At 42.0% G+C, this 17,741-nt stretch overlaps 1 protein-coding gene across 6 annotated transcripts in view; it reads right to left on the reverse strand.

Moving 5' to 3' along the window:
* Positions 1–17,615, reverse strand: part of Ppn (proteoglycan-like sulfated glycoprotein papilin) — a 52,330-nt gene extending 34,715 nt beyond the window's left edge. For 4 of the 6 annotated variants that reach the window (XM_085661745.1, XM_035867414.2, XM_085661744.1 and 1 more), the window contains exon 1: positions 15,616–15,828. In XM_085661745.1, the coding sequence (XP_085517871.1) occupies positions 15,616–15,638 (23 nt within the window). In that variant the 5' untranslated portion in view covers positions 15,639–15,828. Of the gene's footprint in view, positions 1–15,615; positions 15,830–17,404 lie in introns of those variants that run through there. The other 2 variants (XM_085661743.1, XM_085661746.1) reach the window with 2 other exon arrangements.
* Positions 17,616–17,741: the final 126 nt, after the last annotated feature.

Consider the following 17,741-nt stretch of genomic DNA (forward strand, 5'->3'; position numbering starts at 1 on the left):
GAGCTTTCTGCGAATATCGCATAGCGAGCACGTTAGTCGTAAGATGTAAAAGCCGAACGATGTTTCGAGTTACATTGAAAACTCTTCATCCCCGTCGATATACACGATATTACGTTGGCGTATCGATACTCTGGTTAATTCAAGATTTCATTACCTACACCGCGACTATTTTCATTGATTAAATTGGAACATCGAGATAAGCGTAATATATGCCAGGGAATTTCATTTGCTATCCCATTACTTGTATTATTTGTTAAAATCTTTCCACTTTCAACGGTGACACACTTTATTGGGCCACCTTTTTCTTTATTTCTTCTTTTTTCTTTTCATTCTACCTTCTTCGTTTTCTCTCTACGTCCGCGAAAGGACTTTCTCTAATCCTTTGAATTACAAGAAACCTGCTCGTTTAAGCGAACGCCATTTCCCAATTACTTCGACCCATTGAATTCGATAAGATAGGCCCTGTCCAGAATTCATGCGCGAACGCTTCCGGGAAATCTATATTCGGAACAAGTTTAGAACAAATAAAATCGAATTAGCTTAGCAATAAACCTCTTTCGCCCGGCCACTCTACTCTCCGCAAGTTCATACAAGCGGAGTCGAGCTGTTAAATACAATACTTGAGAATGTCACTAAACAAATCTATAATCTATTGTTTGGAAAACTGCATAAAAATGACGTGGCTGAAACGATGGACACGATTAAATTGTCATAAAACGTACGACGAGTTTTTACGTATATACCTATGATTTGTACTTTAATCAGTCTAAAGTTAAGGTACGCCCACGAGAAATGATTAAATCCCGGCAACGAGTTACGATCGCGCGCATTGTCGGCAGCTGCCGCTGCTACTGCTAACGAGATACCGACGACGTAAATTCTCTTTTACTCTCGAACGTTTCTGGGATCGTAGGAAAGATCGATGAACTCGTGCGGTTTCCAAAATCCCACCAACCGGAATAGAAATGGCGCTCGCTCATCATCCACGGTCTCTCGTCTAACAGTTTCGTCGACATATAGGCGGAGAAGTCCAGCGGTGGTAACGAGATGTGACATCCGTACTAGCAACGTGAGCTGCATTAGCGCCATTCTACGTTTCCGATTAGTACATCTAACGTCCATCTATGTACGTACGTATTTACAAAGATAGACGTCTATATCATAGATATTATATACGATATATCTCTTGCCTCATTATCGCTCACTTTCTTTCATCGATCGCCTCACCGTGTGTATCGCTCCGTAAAAGGAGTACGCGAACTTTGGGAACGTCGAAAGAAATCGAGCTCGTAAAAAGGCAGCAAACTGATTTCGAAAGAAGGGGAGGACGTGAATTTTGAAATATCTCATGTAACTGATTGCGCAACAATTGAAGGTCTCTACCATATTACTCTGCCGTATGATGAGAGAGTGAGAGAGAGAGAGAGAGAGAGAGAAGTAACAAACGCAATATAAAATCATTTCGTTCGAAGCTTTGTTTTCGAGAAAATTGCTTCCATGTATTCGCTCGGTTACTCGTGTTCTCATTATTCGCCAATTTTATTTTCGCGCAAAAACAAAGCATCGAGCGACAACGCTTTGTCCTACATTTTTTACTTATATCCTTTTTTTTTCATACTGTTTACATAGAATCACTAAACTCGCCGACTATAGAATGATTTTTGAAAGGGGAAAAGTATATATTCCATATCGGCGGAGTAATTAAGCTTGACGAGTTGAAGTTAGAAAAATTATTCGAATATCCTACCGGCGATTCAGTCGAAGGTACGTATCTCAGGGCAAAGGGTGTCGCACGATGAGGATAACGAGTTGCAACTATCAATCGTAGTAAGAACGACAACGCTATTTTTCTTATCTTATCTAAAAGAAAACGAGAAGAGAGGAGAAAATAATAAGAGGAAGTTTCGTAATAAATCGATCCCCGACACCAAAGTTCCTTTATATATCTGGGGAACCTCGAAGAAAGGGATATCGACGGAAGAGGAAAAGAGAAAGAGAAAGAAATAGGGAGAGAAAGAGAGATAGAGGAAAGTCGTACTTTTTGTGAAAATAAATTTGAGAGAGTCGAAAGGAACCAACGGATCCTGAATCTTCGTACCACGAGCGATTAGACGTGCCAACTAAAGACAAACGTTTCGTGGAACGTCTAAGGAAAATAATCGAGTCCTGCTTCTTTGCAACCATCCGATATTCCTCGTACTTTAACACGGATCCGGTACGTATTTTAAGCATTGAAAAAATAAACGAGGTCTATCTTGCTAATCGTAACATAGGTCGGGTGTTGTAATTCACGGATCATCGATTTAATTTTAGAGAGAAAGAGAGAAAGAGAGACGAAAATAGAGATACTGCAGGAGCGGACGGGTGGAGGGCTGGAGAGAGGCAGAGAGAAAGAGAGAGAGAGAGAGAGAGAGAGAGAGGGAGAGAGAGAGAGAGGGAGAGAGAGAGAGAGCAATGCTTTCTAATTATGACAGAAATATTATTGTTTTAATGCTCGGTACTAAATCTAAAATCGGATTATAGACTCATATCGAACGTATTCCAATGTAATCGGAACCCATAGAATATGCAATAGCGTAACATATTTCAATGAAATTTTCGTATATAATAGAAGTGTAACTTGGCGAGAGTAAGCTCTTCCCTATATACATATACATATATATATATATATACATATATATACATATATATATGTATATGGAGCACCAGTAGGACGGCAATTCGTGGCTTTGTACTTTCGGGCGGTTCCTCCTGGCCTGGTCAGAGATAAATGGATCACGGGTACGTTGCCTCGTTCGCGCAGTTTGCCGAACAACGACCGTCAGGAACAGCCCCTACGAATCGAGATATAAGAACCGAGTCACCCGATTTCAACTTCTCTTGAACTCTCATGTGTATTCTTGAAAATAAATCGACCTACGTCGCGAGAAAATATTAGGATTCGATAGTCCGTGTCTTTTTTCCTTTGTTTTTTATTTTTGTTTTCCAAACACTCGATACGAAAGATAAATGTTGATAATTAAATAAACTTGACAAAATTATATTAGTTTATTTTGACAAAGACTTTTCTTCTCCGTCCAGAATATAAAACTAATTTTCGTGCGCTTCCTTTGTCTGGTCGAACATGAACATATGGACTCCACAAGGACTTCTTGGAAGATCGGCGCAAAATACATCGTTTTAGAACACCAAGGAGGCCTCGATTACGCTCCCAGCATCGTTAAAGAGAGTCGGCACCTTCTCTTTGTAGGGAAGTATTTGTCGTTTCCATTAGTGCGTACACTTTCGTGTGCGTACACTAGCGGACTTTGACGTAGACGTGTTGTACGTCATACGAGTTTACTCAAAAATTTCGATCCTGTTCGATTCGTATTTCGGATTTCGGTTGTTGTACGATTTTAATATTCGATAAGTTAATTCAAATTCCAAAATATTACGTTTCTGTTGCGCGTGCCGGACGATTATTATCGCGAGGGTTTTATGTAATTTATACACGCCCGGTAATTACATGAACACTTTTTCAATCGCGAGCGTATCAATTAAGTTCTTAATACGATCGATAATCTCGAGAGAGACCCGTTTCGCTACAACCACTTTGATTTTTCTAGTCCGCCTGGGTAGATTATGTAATAATATACACACACACACACACACATGTGCATATATATATATATCGAGATAAACACGACCGGAATTCGTTTAAAAGCTAAGAGAATAATTTACATAGTACGGCCAACAAAGATTATGCAAAAGACAAACATTGTTCGCGCGAGCCTGTAAATCTATTAGCCGTATAAGTGAGGACGAAAAAAGAAAAAAAGAAAAAATACGATGGCAATTAGCGGTCGAACGAACTCTCGGACTTATTTAACGGGCGAAGCGGAGAACGATTAGTTTGGTCCTCTGCCAAAACACTAATCACTCTTTCGTTTCGCTGACAAAAGTTTCTTGGACAGTAATCGCGATAGAGTTTTTCGTTGTGGCGAATCGAATCAATAAGTTTTCTTTAAAACTATGTCGATTCGTTCTTTTATATATATATATCTGTATAAGATTTAATAAAAGAGATATCAAGTTTTTAGATAATGTGGCATTTTATGAAATGAATCACATCGAACAGAAAATAATTTATAGATACCCAGAAACGCTTATCTACGTTCGAATAACCATGCGCACGAGAGAAAGAGAAGCATAGTTTGAAAACTATCTGGAGAATATCACGCGTCGTTCCGACGTAAATTCCAGTATACATACTTTTCAGATTTTATTGGAGTAGCCGGTTCACGCGTTTTCAATTATTTTTATTTTACTGTTTTTAATTATTCCATCTACCGATATCGCGTCATAAACGAGGAACGAAAAGAGAAACTTGTTTTTCCACGTGGTTAATTAAATAAATGATTTTTGAAAAGTTTCATTGGATATACATACGTAGAATATCTAGGTTCTAACACCTTTCATGTTTGCCGATCGACTCGACTTTGCCGATGTCAAAGAGTACGTCACTTTATTTTCCTCATTAGGAGGAATGACTTTGGAAAGCGCGGTAAAAGTGTTTTCGCGTCTCATCGTTTTCTAGAGACTCCTTTGATTGACGGTAAACAGTTAGAAAGTTTAAGTCAAATATTTATTTTCTACCAGAGAACAATACGAATTGAAATGAGGAAAATACGAACGATTTCGTCGATGGAAAATGGATGTTGTATTTCCCGTAAATAAATGTTACAGAGTCACGTTTTCGTATTGTAAATGTTAAGCAGCCGTCGTCGTTGCTTCGTTCAAACGCGAGATTATTTCGGATGCAGGAACTTGTAAAAAGTCTTATTCTCTCTCTCTCTCTCTCTCTCTCTCTCTCCCTCTTTCTCCTTTCTCTCGACTTTTCTTTTTCTGGCGATAAAGCTAGGAAGATAACTCGGTGTACGCGTTCTCATGAAACGATTCATTGAGAGGACAAAAATGTTATTCACGAGCTTTTATCTACAAAGAAGACGAGCGAGGAGGGCGATCTTTATGAAACGTTTACGAGGAGAATGAGTTTGCGACTCGGACGTTATTGTCGCGTAGTCACGTTTATTTCGTTCTCCTCTCTTTGTACGGCTCAAAGCACGGCTCTTTAAAGAAAAAAAAAAAATAAGAAATTAGTTTTGCCTTGGGAATGTACGCGTACAAATGTTTCAATTTTGCTCTAATACGAAAATGAAGGTTTTTTCCTTTTTTTTTCTTTTTGTTTTTTTCTTTTGTCGACGTGATACATTCAGTCCCGTTTTCCTTCTCTAAAGAAAGACGGTAAGAAAGAACGTATGCCATTAAGCGTATGATATCAACGAACAAGAGATGCATCGAATTATGGTAAAACGTTAATTGATGAAGACAGTAGCGCCGGGCACAACTCATGCACCTCAATGTCTCGTGCACCTGCGCGTGCGTGTTTCATGGCTCTTGCCGCATGGGACAACGCGGGATGCCACCATCAATTAGATTAATCACGTGTGCCACTACCATTTGGAATGTATGCGTCCGAAATTCGGACCACCCTCAAATTCGCCGACGGCAATACACACTTGACGCGTCGATTAATCATTTGCGATGAGATAATTTCGTTCGCGTTCTTGAAACTTTGGCGCTGGCGCCTTCGACGCGACGATAATAAGTGCATACCGAAGCAAGCGGCACAAAAATATTCTATAAGGGCTTTATTTCAAATCGATCGATAAACGTCTACTTCGAAAGTAGATAAATACCTAATGAACGACGTTGGAACGAATCTCAAGATTTAATTCATTGCCTTTCGAAAGTCAATAGGTATGTATCATATAGGAGTATCTAACTATTTACGGTTGTGCGTTAGAGGTTTCGCGGAAGCGTTCTCCTTCTGGTTCTCGTGTCATTGTACTAATGCATAGAACATACAAAACCACGAGTGCGTGGTACGGTAGTGGCGAGTCGAAAATAAAGGCCTCTTTGCCTTCTGAAAATACGTTGGTTAACACGATGCGCGAACGTAACGTCTTAACTTAACGATTGCCATAAAGAAGTTTATGCGGATAGGCAGCTTGTACAAAAGCGTTGATACGCTACACCTTTTTCGTCTTTAATGACAACTAACGGTACGGGAAAGTTGAATTTTTCTCAATCGTTCCTAATGTTTTTTTTTTATCGTTAAAGCCAGCAAAGCCCGTCGCTATCGGCAGCTTTGCGGAATTAATCCGCGGCGGATTCTCCGCGTTAAGGCCTTTCGTTCGTTTCTTCCTTCCTTTCTTTCGTCCTTTCGTCCTTCGATTCCCGATAGGGAAATTCGAAGGCATGATTAATGGCCGTCTAATTGAGCGAGGAATGAGTCGTCACTTTAATCGCGAGACGATCTTGTCGTTTGTTCGAGAACGACTTGCCGCCAGCTGACTTATCCTTCCTCTCATTAACGCGTCGATCGTTTCGAGCTTAGAGCCTCTGTTGAATTCAGCCATTATTTATTTCGCTTGGCTATTCCGTTGTAAAAACAAAAGAGAACAAAATAAATAATGAGAATATTTATCCGAACGATAAAAATCCAAGTAGGCATACTTGAAATTATTTATCTACGAAGCGCGCGAGAAATAGCTTGACGATAAACGTAATGCAATGCGATTTTTCGTGATTAATTTTAAGGAAGTATGATGAAAATAATGACAAAAGGAAGTATAATGAAAAAAAAAAAAAAATACAAAAAAAAGATTACTTTATTAAATCATCTTATCGGTCAGCAAATTGTGAAAGCAACGGATTCGCGATAACTATGTATGCACATCAATACGTGAATAAATAACTATCGCGTTGACAATTCCATAAATTTTCGTGAATCGGCATTACGTGGAAAATCGTGTGCGTTCGATCGATCCGTGTGCGAATAATGAACGGTTACGAGATATCACCCTGTTTGGTATAGCGCGGTAGATATCTGTGGACGAAACCGAACCGATTTCTATTACAGATTAGAGACGCAATCGCAAGATGAATCTACGCGCAATCAATGGACTACTCTCTCTCTCTCTCTCTCTCTCTCTCTCTCTCTCTCTCTCTCTCTCTTTCTCTCTCTCTCTCTCTCTCTCTCTCTCTCTCTCTCTCTCTCTCTCTCTCTCTCTCTCTCTCTCTCTCTCTCTCTCTCTCTCTCTCTCTCTCTCTCTCTCTCTCTCTCTCTCTCTCTCTCTCTCTCTCTCTCTCTCTCTCTCTCTCTCTCTCTCTCTCTCTCTCTCTCTCTCTCTCTCTCTCTCTCTCTCTCTCTCTCTCTCTCTCTCTCTCTCTCTCTCTCTCTCTCTCTCTCTCTCTCTCTCTCTCTCTCTCTCTCTCTCTCTCTCTCTCTCTCTCTCTCTCTCTCTCTCTCTCTCTCTCTCTCTCTCTCTCTCTCTCTCTCTCTCTCTCTCTCTCTCTCTCTCTCTCTCTCTCTCTCTCTCTCTCTCTCTCTCTCTCTCTCTCTCTCTCTCTCTCTCTCTCTCTCTCTCTCTCTCTCTCTCTCTCTCTCTCTCTCTCTCTCTCTCTCTCTCTCTCTCCCAACCGAGCGTCGTACCGACGACTTTTCTCTTTACAAGGATGCGTCGAAAAAGGAAGAAGGAAATGATCGAAATCGAATCATTTGCATTTTTCCATTAATCTTATCATTAATGCATCCTTCTTCGTATGGAGCTATAGTAATAATCTTGAGAGCACGAATAAAGGCTAATCAAAAAATGATGATAGATGTATTATTATTGCTTCTTGTTATTTTCAAGTATTACTCTCGAAATATGTCAAAGTTCGTGGCAAGTGCAGACCGAGCTGTGTATGTACGCTGATAAACATGGTAGGGTGAAAGTATGCAACAAGGATGCATGGTTATACGACGCACCTTACCCAAAGCGTTCCTATTTTCCAACGACGGTAAGGCAAACTTCGCGAGCGTGCATTCGCGCGAACTATGCGCGAACCTTTGAAACGTTCTCGTCCTTCGCGAATTTCCATCATTCAACGTGCCTCTACGTGATTCCACGCACGCACACACATATACACAGAGAGAGAGAGAGAGAGAGAGAGAGAACACACACGCACGCACATATAACATACTTACATGTGTATATAAATACGCTCTCGTACGCGTTTATGCGGGTCGGCAATCGCACTAATTGTAAGTGGTGCCGCACGGAAAATCGCACAGACGGCGCGTGACGTCGTAATTACGAGGCACTCGTGGCATAAACCACCGTCGCAATCTTTTTATTTGGGATCAAAGAGCAAGCATCAAAATACGTGACGCGAGAAGACTTTGGGGAAATAATTCGGTCGAATCGGGAAAATGTAAAGATTTTCTTAATAATAATAATAAAAAAAGAAACACGCGAGTGTAAGAATCTCTTATATCATCGTAGCTGGCACTATAAATTCTACAAAGTACGACCAAGCGTACGAAAGTAAAAAAGACGCTACCTAGACGTAATTTCTTGGAGAATTCGTAGACGGCCTCTTCTCCGATCCGGTCTAGACCTGTTTGATTTTCTGCTGAAAGGAATATTGAAAGTAGGACAGTAGGACCTGTTTCGCGAGAAAGGAAGGGTTCTAAAGATCTTATTACGGTATCCCTCGCGTGCCTTCGGGACATGGCCCCTTTCGAGCCCTTCTCCATTCCCTCTCAACGCTTACCTCGCAGGTGTGTGAGTAAACTGGTGGTTCGTGGCACGACGGCTTATACCGGGTGATCGCTCACGAACAATTCCCTAAACACTTTGCTCTCAACTTTTTTGACCTTCCACACCGTTCCCTATCGCCTTAATATATCTCTTGTCGTTTTACATCGCGTTTGTATACGAAACACACTAATAATACGCACACATGCAGGTACTCGAAGAACAAAGCTCGAAGACCCCGTCGACATTCTTTGAATATCTGGTCTTGTCGGCGGCAGTGGCTCTGTCTCGTTTATATGGAGTTGCTATGTAATATACACGTACATCCATCGTGCTATCTGCGTACGAGGTAATATTTACCTGCTACAGATAGAATAGAACCTCGCGTTATGCGTTCGTGTTATCGAGGGTGTCGAGTACGTCGTCCAACGTCGTCGTTATGACTCGCTCATGCAAATCCTTCCTGATTCTTCGTGACAGTCTTCCACGGGGAAAAATTCGAAGACTATTTTGTGATACGAAAAAGAAGAAGAAAAAGAAAGGGAAAAGACAAGAATCGAGCTAAATGGAGCCGTGAACGATATTACGTTCTTGGATCATTGCACGGGTACACCTATATATGCTATTTCTCTCTCTCTCTCTCTCTCTCTCTCTCTCTCTCTCTCTCTCTCTCTCTCTCTTTCCGAGAGAAAGGCTTTTCCGAACGAAAGAATTTTTCCTTGAACATTTATCAATCGTCCAAAATGAAAGTGTTCGATGAATTGTAAAGAAACAAAAGGAGAAAAACGAAAGCGATATAGTATCTCGAACAGAGACGGAGCTAATTTTCCGTGTCGACGTTTATCGATGATCCCCGAGCGTGTGATATTTCTCTTACGGAACAATCACCTTTCGATTTCTCTCGGATGGATGACACACGTTCGGGCTCGTTTGCGGTCGACGGGCTTTACCGTACGATGATGGGAGTAATCACGAAGCGACGGGCGCGCCACGGGGAGAACGGAAATTTCGGCGATCGGTTTTCAAATCAGATTTCATTCTCGCCCCAGCGAATTCCCTGCGGTCTTCTCTGAGACCGCAAACACGAAGATGGAGGTGCGTGCTCCTCGCCGCAAATCGTTTTGCACCGTCTCCTCCTGTTTTCGTTAACCAAAGACAACATTCCTTCGATTCCGACGATTTTAATCTTTTCCCGCTTCTTTCAAGGAGTTCTTAATGAAAGGGATGTCAAACGAAAGATCAATGTTCACTTGTTCACCTTTCTTATTCTTTCTTTTCCTTTTGCCGTAGACTCTCGATTTTCATTTCTTCCCTTTGATCAAAACTTCTTGATTGCAAGGAAACCAAAATTGTGCGTTCGTTACTCCTTGATTGGTATCTTCGCGACGTCTCTTTCATTTGCTCTTATCCGTGTTCTTCGTCAAGAAGAAACTTTGGTGCCTTTAAAACGTGACTCGGCGAACGATCTCTGGGAAATTGATACTCTCGGTTCTATCTTTGTCCTCGTGTGAACTCATCCAATCCATCTTCCCTCTGTCCTTTCCTTTGTCTTTCTACTCCTTTCCGTGTCTCTCGGTCACGAATGAGAGCATACCTTGACCGCGCTCTTCTACAGCTGGGGAGTTTGGATCAAGGGATCAGCATTGGTAGAGCAGGCCAGGCAGTGTCCGAGCGAACGAGAAAAGAAGAGTTCGACTTGCTTCGGGAGGAGGAAAGGAAGAGAGATGGAAAGGGTCCACCATCCAACCGAGTGTGAGAAAGCGGCATTCGAGTTGGCGCGCGAACGATGAGGATGCCAGGTTAGAACGGAGCAACAGAGTGCGACGTTTCAAGCGTTCGTATTACCAAGAGAACATGCCGTGGAGTTGTTGGTAGACCTGAGCCAGACGGAGGGTGCCTTTATCGCGCCTCCAAGAGAGAGAGAAAGAGAGAGAGAGAGAGAGAGAGAGAGAGAGAAAGAATTCGAGGAAGAAGAGGATGGGAGAAAAAGGGGAGAGAGCGGAACGATCGATCGAGTGTGCGTGCGTGTGTGCGAGAGCTGAGAAAGAGAGACACAAAGAGAGAAACAGAGTAGGCGAAGGAGAAAGAGAGAAATGGAAGGAGAAGCAACAGGTTGGAAGGTTCGCCGTCGAGAATTATCAGTGGATGCGACCTCAAGAAATTACGGGTGCCACACACGTGTGCTGACCCATGTGGATGTGCCTGCGCATCCCTAGTTTATATGAAAATCAAAAGCTTTCTGCTCCGTACCCTCTGAACCTTTTCAAAGGACTATTAACGCCCATAACGTATACTTGCCGCGTATGCGGTAAATTCCGACAGTATCGTATTTTATCCTTCGCGCTGGTTGCTTTAATAGTTCTTCGAGTCGATGTATACGGGGTGTATGTAAATTGTTGGCGCAAACTTTCTCGGTCGATGGAATTCATTAGGAGAAACCTGCAACTTCTTTCGCTACTATCCAGCATTTAAATCTGCTATAATCATCCTCGCAACCCGCCTACGGAGAGAATTACGAGCCGCGATTTCTTTTTTTCCGGATCGGCACATTGACGTGGCACGAGGGAATCAAACTCAGTGCCTTGAATTAGCCTCATCATCCTCCTCGTCCTCGTCCTCGTCCTCGTCGGCAACCAGAGGAAATAAAAATATCGCGAGGTCAGCATCCCTTCCCGTGGATTAGTATACCTATGTAAGTACTTCGTTTTGCTCCCTTTGAGAAGTACTCCAGAGGTACTCGACGAGACTCTCTTGTAATTACCATGATCAAACAATGTTAAAGGGAAATCGTAGCCACGTAATACCACGAACGGACTCACGAGTGCCTCTCGGAGACATTCCAACGAGCGATCTCTCCGATTGATCTCTCTCGGCAGACGCTCTTTGAGTTTCTCTGATTATAATCCACAAACGTGAACTCGAAGCATGTCCGAAAATGTCTGTATGTTTGCGAGAGATAGTCAGAGAGAGAGAGAGAGAGAGAGAGAGAGAGAGAGAGAGAGAGAGAGAGAGAGAGAAAGAGAGAGAGAGAGCCACTTGGGCACACACGCATGCTTGTACTTCGCTTTAGCGTACACGGTTCTCTCTGTGTAGAGAAGCAGAATGGACGTACAGAGACAAGGAGAACAGCAAGCAATCGTTGTTGTTTCTCCGGATCCTCGTACGGAAGAGAAAATAGAATGATGTTTCTGATCTAACACGTTCACAATAGCATTGGCAACGAGCGATAAAAGATGCTACGTTAAGAAAGACAAAAATTGATGTCTCCGGCGACGGAACCGTTATAACCGACGTGATCCGACACGTGAATTTCCTTCTCCTTTTCTTTTACTTTTTGTTTTCTCTCTTTTCTGATCTTTTGACCTCCTCCCCCCGTCCCCGGTACTTTATCGACTTTACGTCAGTACGTTCGTCGACCATAATATTTAGGAGCAAACTCGTCGTCTTCTTCGTCAAATTTCTTACGGACGAGCGACTATGAAAAACCTGACCATCACCCTTTCTCCGTCCTTTCCTGCTTCTACTTCTGCGAATCCACGCTTCCGTGACTTTGAAAGCGATTTGACAAAATCGATTGAAAGCGAATTTTTAATCTTTTATACATTTAATCTTCCGACTAAGAAAAGTTTCCCTTTGGCCCATTTTAATTGTTCATTTTAATCATGATTATCGCTTATTATTTATCGTCAATTTCATAGTTGCCTTATTGCTTCGATTAAATTAGTTTCATCCTTCTCGTATTCTCGTAGACGAGGAAGACCATTTTCGATTATATCGTCTTCTCTCGTCTCGATCCGACGAAGTAAGTACCAGGAGAACAGAAAATGCATCGTGTTGCATTCTGCACTAGGGTGCATATACTTGCATACAGCCGCACGTATAACCATATAATACACGTAGGCGAGCTATGCACGGTTTTACGAGTCCATTCCAGCGAGTTTATAAATAATGGACGACCGGATGAATTATTGATCTGTGCGAATCGATCGAAACGAATTGCTTTATCATCATCGGGAGCTCTCGCCCGAAGGAATGCATTTTTGATTGTTCCCTGCATCTGCACCCTCTTTTACTTTTAGTCAGCACGTTTATATCCCTCTTCCACTTACACGTTAGAAGCATAAGAGACGTTAACGTGCGACATAAATTACCTTTGGAAATTTAAGCGATCCACGATAAACGATTTCTACGATATGGCGAATTTTGTACTCAATGGATACTATTTTTGTCTATCGCAAAATTTTGTAAAATCAGCACTTTTTTTTGATTGTACCAAGTTCGTCGTTGGTTCACCCTGTATGCTAGTTCAACGAAGTAAAAACATCGTAAGGTTCAAGCCAACAGTCGGCCCTTTCGATGCCCTTCCGGAAAGACCGGACTCCCTTTTTCGTTGACCTTTCTTCCGCGAAAAGCCACCATACTAAGCACATGTGTGGTCGCAAGAGAGAGAGAGAGGGAGAGATGGCTTGCTAGAAAGTTTTAGTGCGGACCGTTGACCCGAGCCTGAGGAATAATTCACGAGTATCTTTGCCGACACGTCGAGTGTTTCAAGACTATAGGAAAGAATCGAATTTAACGAATTGATGTTACTACTGCTAAATAAATATTCTAAAGGATCCTTTTTATCTTACGCGGTACAAATTTGACGCGTTAAATAGAATATCTTCGAGGGAATTTAATTATACGCATGTTAAAAATTTGTCCAAATATTATATTTCAGAGTTTCGTCCGAGCGATAAAAGCGATAAGATTTATATTAAAAAGAAGTTTCAAATGTGGCTGATAGGTTCTTTTAAAAGTCCGCCAACACGGCGCGGGATTACGGATGGATATTAAAGCAACACATACGTATCTACGTACATTCAGCTGATAAAAGCGTAGAACGTTTAGTCGGCTGCATCAAAGGCCCGTACAATCTTCGGGTTCTCTCTTACTAACTCATGCTAATCGTCAACCCTTTGACAGTGGTGCTCATTCTTTTACGCGGTCTTCGATCAGTCCACTGGACGAGAGTTAATCCGAGACGAATATTATAACGTTCTCGAGCTCTTATTATCCGCGTTAGTTTTCACGAATAAAAATAAAATTTCCAACGGATCGTTCGATTCGACGAAAAAAAGTATAAGAAAAGTACAAGATTCGTGGATTATTCAGGAAGATACGCGTAGATATATCACGTTCCACGAAAGTAATTGCATCGGGAGGGGAGATGGCGGATACGGGTACGGTCAGGGTGCCGCGAGAAAATAATTTTCCACTCCTCCTCTCGTTGCTTTTTTCATGCACGTGACGCACGTGTCCGGAGTAGTCGGGCGATAAATAAACCACGAGATGTACCTGAATGTGTCTCGGTCGGAGAGAACTCGGAGGAGAAGAAGTAGAACGCTTGTAACGAAGAAAAGGGTGTGCCCTGGAGTATTAACTTATGGAACAGAAATAACAGCCTTCTCCCCCTGGAGGAGCCAAAATAACTCACGAAATACTGGATTGTCCGCAACATGTACGTGCTCCGTACCTGAGAGAGAGAGAGAGAGAGAGAGAGAGAGAGAGAGAGAGAGAGAGAGAGAGAGAGGATGTAGAAATAGATATAGATAGAGAAAGAGAGTGCTTCCCACGTTTGGAATTCCGGCTGCTCAATATTTCTAGCCGCGGATGAACCGTCTATTTATTACTCGTCCTACAGAATTGTTTATTTTCCTAAACACATACATGGCGACCGAGTGAAATAGAGTCTAACTGTTCATCGAGTGGGAGGATAAGAAAAATGTAACAATACCATCCGTATCCGTGATATTTCTTTCGGATTAGCCTAAAGAAAAAAGTATTATCGTTATTTTTAATATATTTGACGGAAGAAAATATTAGTCATTTGTACTTCGATCAATTTTATTAAAAGTCAACGGACAAGAGAAGAAGAAGCATTTGTAGATTATAAACGAGTGCATTAGGAAAGTTACCTTTTCGAAAATGATATTGCTCTTCGAGAATTGATATGCGCGGCTTTGTTTACAGTATTAACTTTATGATTTCTGCCATTAAAGTAATCGATTAGAAAGAAGATTTTTATTATAAAATAAAATGCGAGAAAGTAGGACGATGCGAACAACCGTATCGCGTATGCGTACGGTACTTAGTCGGGAACTAAATTAAAATTAAGCATCTCGTATTTACTTTAACAAGTGCTTTTGAGTATCGCCTCGATACTTATCCACGTCGCGAAACCAAACTATATTTGCTAGAAAATTGCATTCGATGCATCGGCTTTCGTGAAAACTCGCGACCCGTCCATATATGTATAGTGCATCTACATATATACATATAAACGCGGTGAATTTTAAAGGCCGTCATGTTACACGCGTAACACAGTCGGTATAGACATATTTAGATATATACGTACGTATGTACATACACACAAAGTCGGAAGGTGGTACGTCTACATAGAAATAGAAGGAAGGAATTAGCATAAGCCATTGTCCTGCCAGTTCGCTGGCCAGTAGGAAGTATCTGAAAGCTCCTCGCAATAAGCCTTTCCACGGCGCAGGTGTAGTACTGTTATAACCGTAAATTGAAGGTCCGAGGATGTCCGAGGATTTTCCTGGTTTTTTTTTTAAATGATGTATTAACGAGCGATTCGATAATTTCATTCGTTAATTAATACGATTAAAGTATTAATCGAATTAAATCGATTAAACGATGTTGCAAGAAAGCGGTTAGAGTACTTCTCGGTTTCGTCTATTTTTATAATCAACGATCAAACGAAGAAAGGACAGAAAGGAAACACGTGTTCGCCATGCTGTCCCGCTTTCTTGTCATGTGCGAATCGTATTTCGTCCGGAAGATTTATCGACGCTTTCATATTTAAACCGCCTCTTTTAAGTTACGCTTTACGAAGAGTTAGTCGAACTGTTAAGACATTTAAATACTAAATGACAAATAATTGACTAAAAAAGAATAAAAAATGATGAAAAACAAAAAGAAGACTAACCACGTGCTCCTGATGACAGTCATCCCGATGAGGATGCTCTCCGGTTGAAGGGAACACCGGAATGTCCTCTCGGCTAGATTAACAACACGACGCGAAGAAGAAGAGAAACACGCAGCAGCACCTCTACAGACCGGGAGTCGGGCGCTGACTGAACGTGACTGCGATTCTCTGGAACCGGGAGGAGGCTGCGTCGACCAGCCAGGGACCACGAGCCTGTGGCCTCCTCCTGACACTCGAGTCGTAACTAATTTTTCCCTACCCCTTCCCCAACCCCCGCCCATCTCTCCTTCTCCTCCCTCGCTCTCACAGAATTCCTCTCCAGAACTTGATTGAAGTCTGCCGTCGTTACTATCGTGATTTCCCGAGTTTTAGAGTTTTCGAGATAAACCTTTTTTCCCAAAGATTCTATTTATATAAGAAAAATCCGGTACATGCGTAACATGCCATCGAGTAAGCGTGTTCTCTTGTTTCAAGAATCGATGCAATTAGACGACTAAAAGGAAAAGTAAAATTACTTCTTCTGTTTCTAGTTCTTGTCGATATTCTTACGTGGCCGCAAGGTGAGAAAAATGCGATACGAGTTCTCTCAAAGAACTCCCGGCTTTTGAAAATTCATTCGGTTCTCTCACGGGGCAGAGGTGGGAACGTCTTAATGGAAACGAAGCGATCGCTGGCAAGCAAACTGGATGGATGAACGATCGGATGAGCAAAGGAGCGAGCGATTTACGACCGATCCAGTCTCTCTCGTTTTCGCTCTATCTCTTTTTAGCACGTGGAAACGTCTGATGAATAATGTAAGGCATGCATCGCGATCGGCCGTTAATAGTAACGAGCGAGCATTATTCCTCAGCGAGGAATACTCGAATGGCACCTCGCATGGCCCTCAAACGAACGGCAGTACTTCGTATAATTAAACTTTCAGACCAATTACCGTCCCTTCCCCACCCACAGAGCACGTCTCGCGGAGCTTCTCGAAAGAACACTTTCCAAGTGCGCGCTCCTCGTCGAACGTCATAACGCACGTTGGAGACCAACGATAATGACTTTTAATAAGAAATGAACACATAAAAGAACCTCTGTTCGATGTGGCCACGAATCATTAAAATTAAATTTTAATGTTTCGCCGATCGTGTAAGGGAGAAACCTTTCTCCTTTTCCATTTCGTTGCTTTTCACTCTACATATCATTTCGATTATAATAATTTTAAGTCAGTAAAATTGTTCGCTGCGTGGCAAAATTGCACTTTAAGAATCAACCGCTGTCTCAAATACATTAATAAATTTCTGTCCGTCAGGAGGAAAGTATCGCATGAGTTTTTCATATAAATTCAAATGTTATATGTATGTACGTATATGTGTGTATATATATATATGTATATGTATATATATATATGCTCGACGGGGGCGCATACGAGCAGCGAATATCCCACGCGTAGGCTGCGCTTATTCTCGTAATGTAAACGTTAGGACGATTAAATATCGCAAAATTTTCGAAATTGAAGGTAGGCGAAATCGTTCCATACGCGGAAGTACTCTTTGTCTCGTGGGTTTACTATATTTAAGACTTATAAAGAGAAGACAAAAATTCAAATCAAATTCGCCCTTTTCCAAAAGACAATAAATAAGGAACACCGTTACAAAATGATCCTGTACTCTTTCGCGATCTACGACGACTTGAGAGAGAGAGAGAGAGAGAGAGAGAGAGAGAGAGAGAGAGAAAGAGAAAGAGAGAAAATAATAAGGAAAGTAAAGGAATAGAGCAAAAGAATTTGATAATATTTCACACTAACCGGATAAATCGATGGTGCATGATTAACGGCGTGGTCCGCCGATCGAGCGGAGATCCAAGCAGCCCTCACGAAGAGTCCCAAGCTCGAAACTTGAACCGACGATGTCTTTACGTACTCGTAGAACGTACGTGTGTAGAAGAGAGAAAAGAAGGACCGAATTGCGTTGCTCGCGCGCCTGCGACTCGCGAGAGAAAACTAAGCCGAAAGAGGCTTATAGCGAGACCGAAGAGAGAGGACCGCTCTGTTGGAACCCCCGATGCGAAGGAGGAGAGAGAGGCGGAGAGATAGGCAGAGGGAGAGAGAGGGGGGCAGAGAGAGAGAGTAGGGTGCAGGCGCA

The sequence above is a fragment of the Vespa mandarinia genome, chromosome 16, assembly GCF_050613455.1.
Source record: "Vespa mandarinia isolate Hongniang chromosome 16, ASM5061345v1, whole genome shotgun sequence".
Lineage (NCBI taxonomy): Eukaryota > Metazoa > Arthropoda > Insecta > Hymenoptera > Vespidae > Vespa > Vespa mandarinia.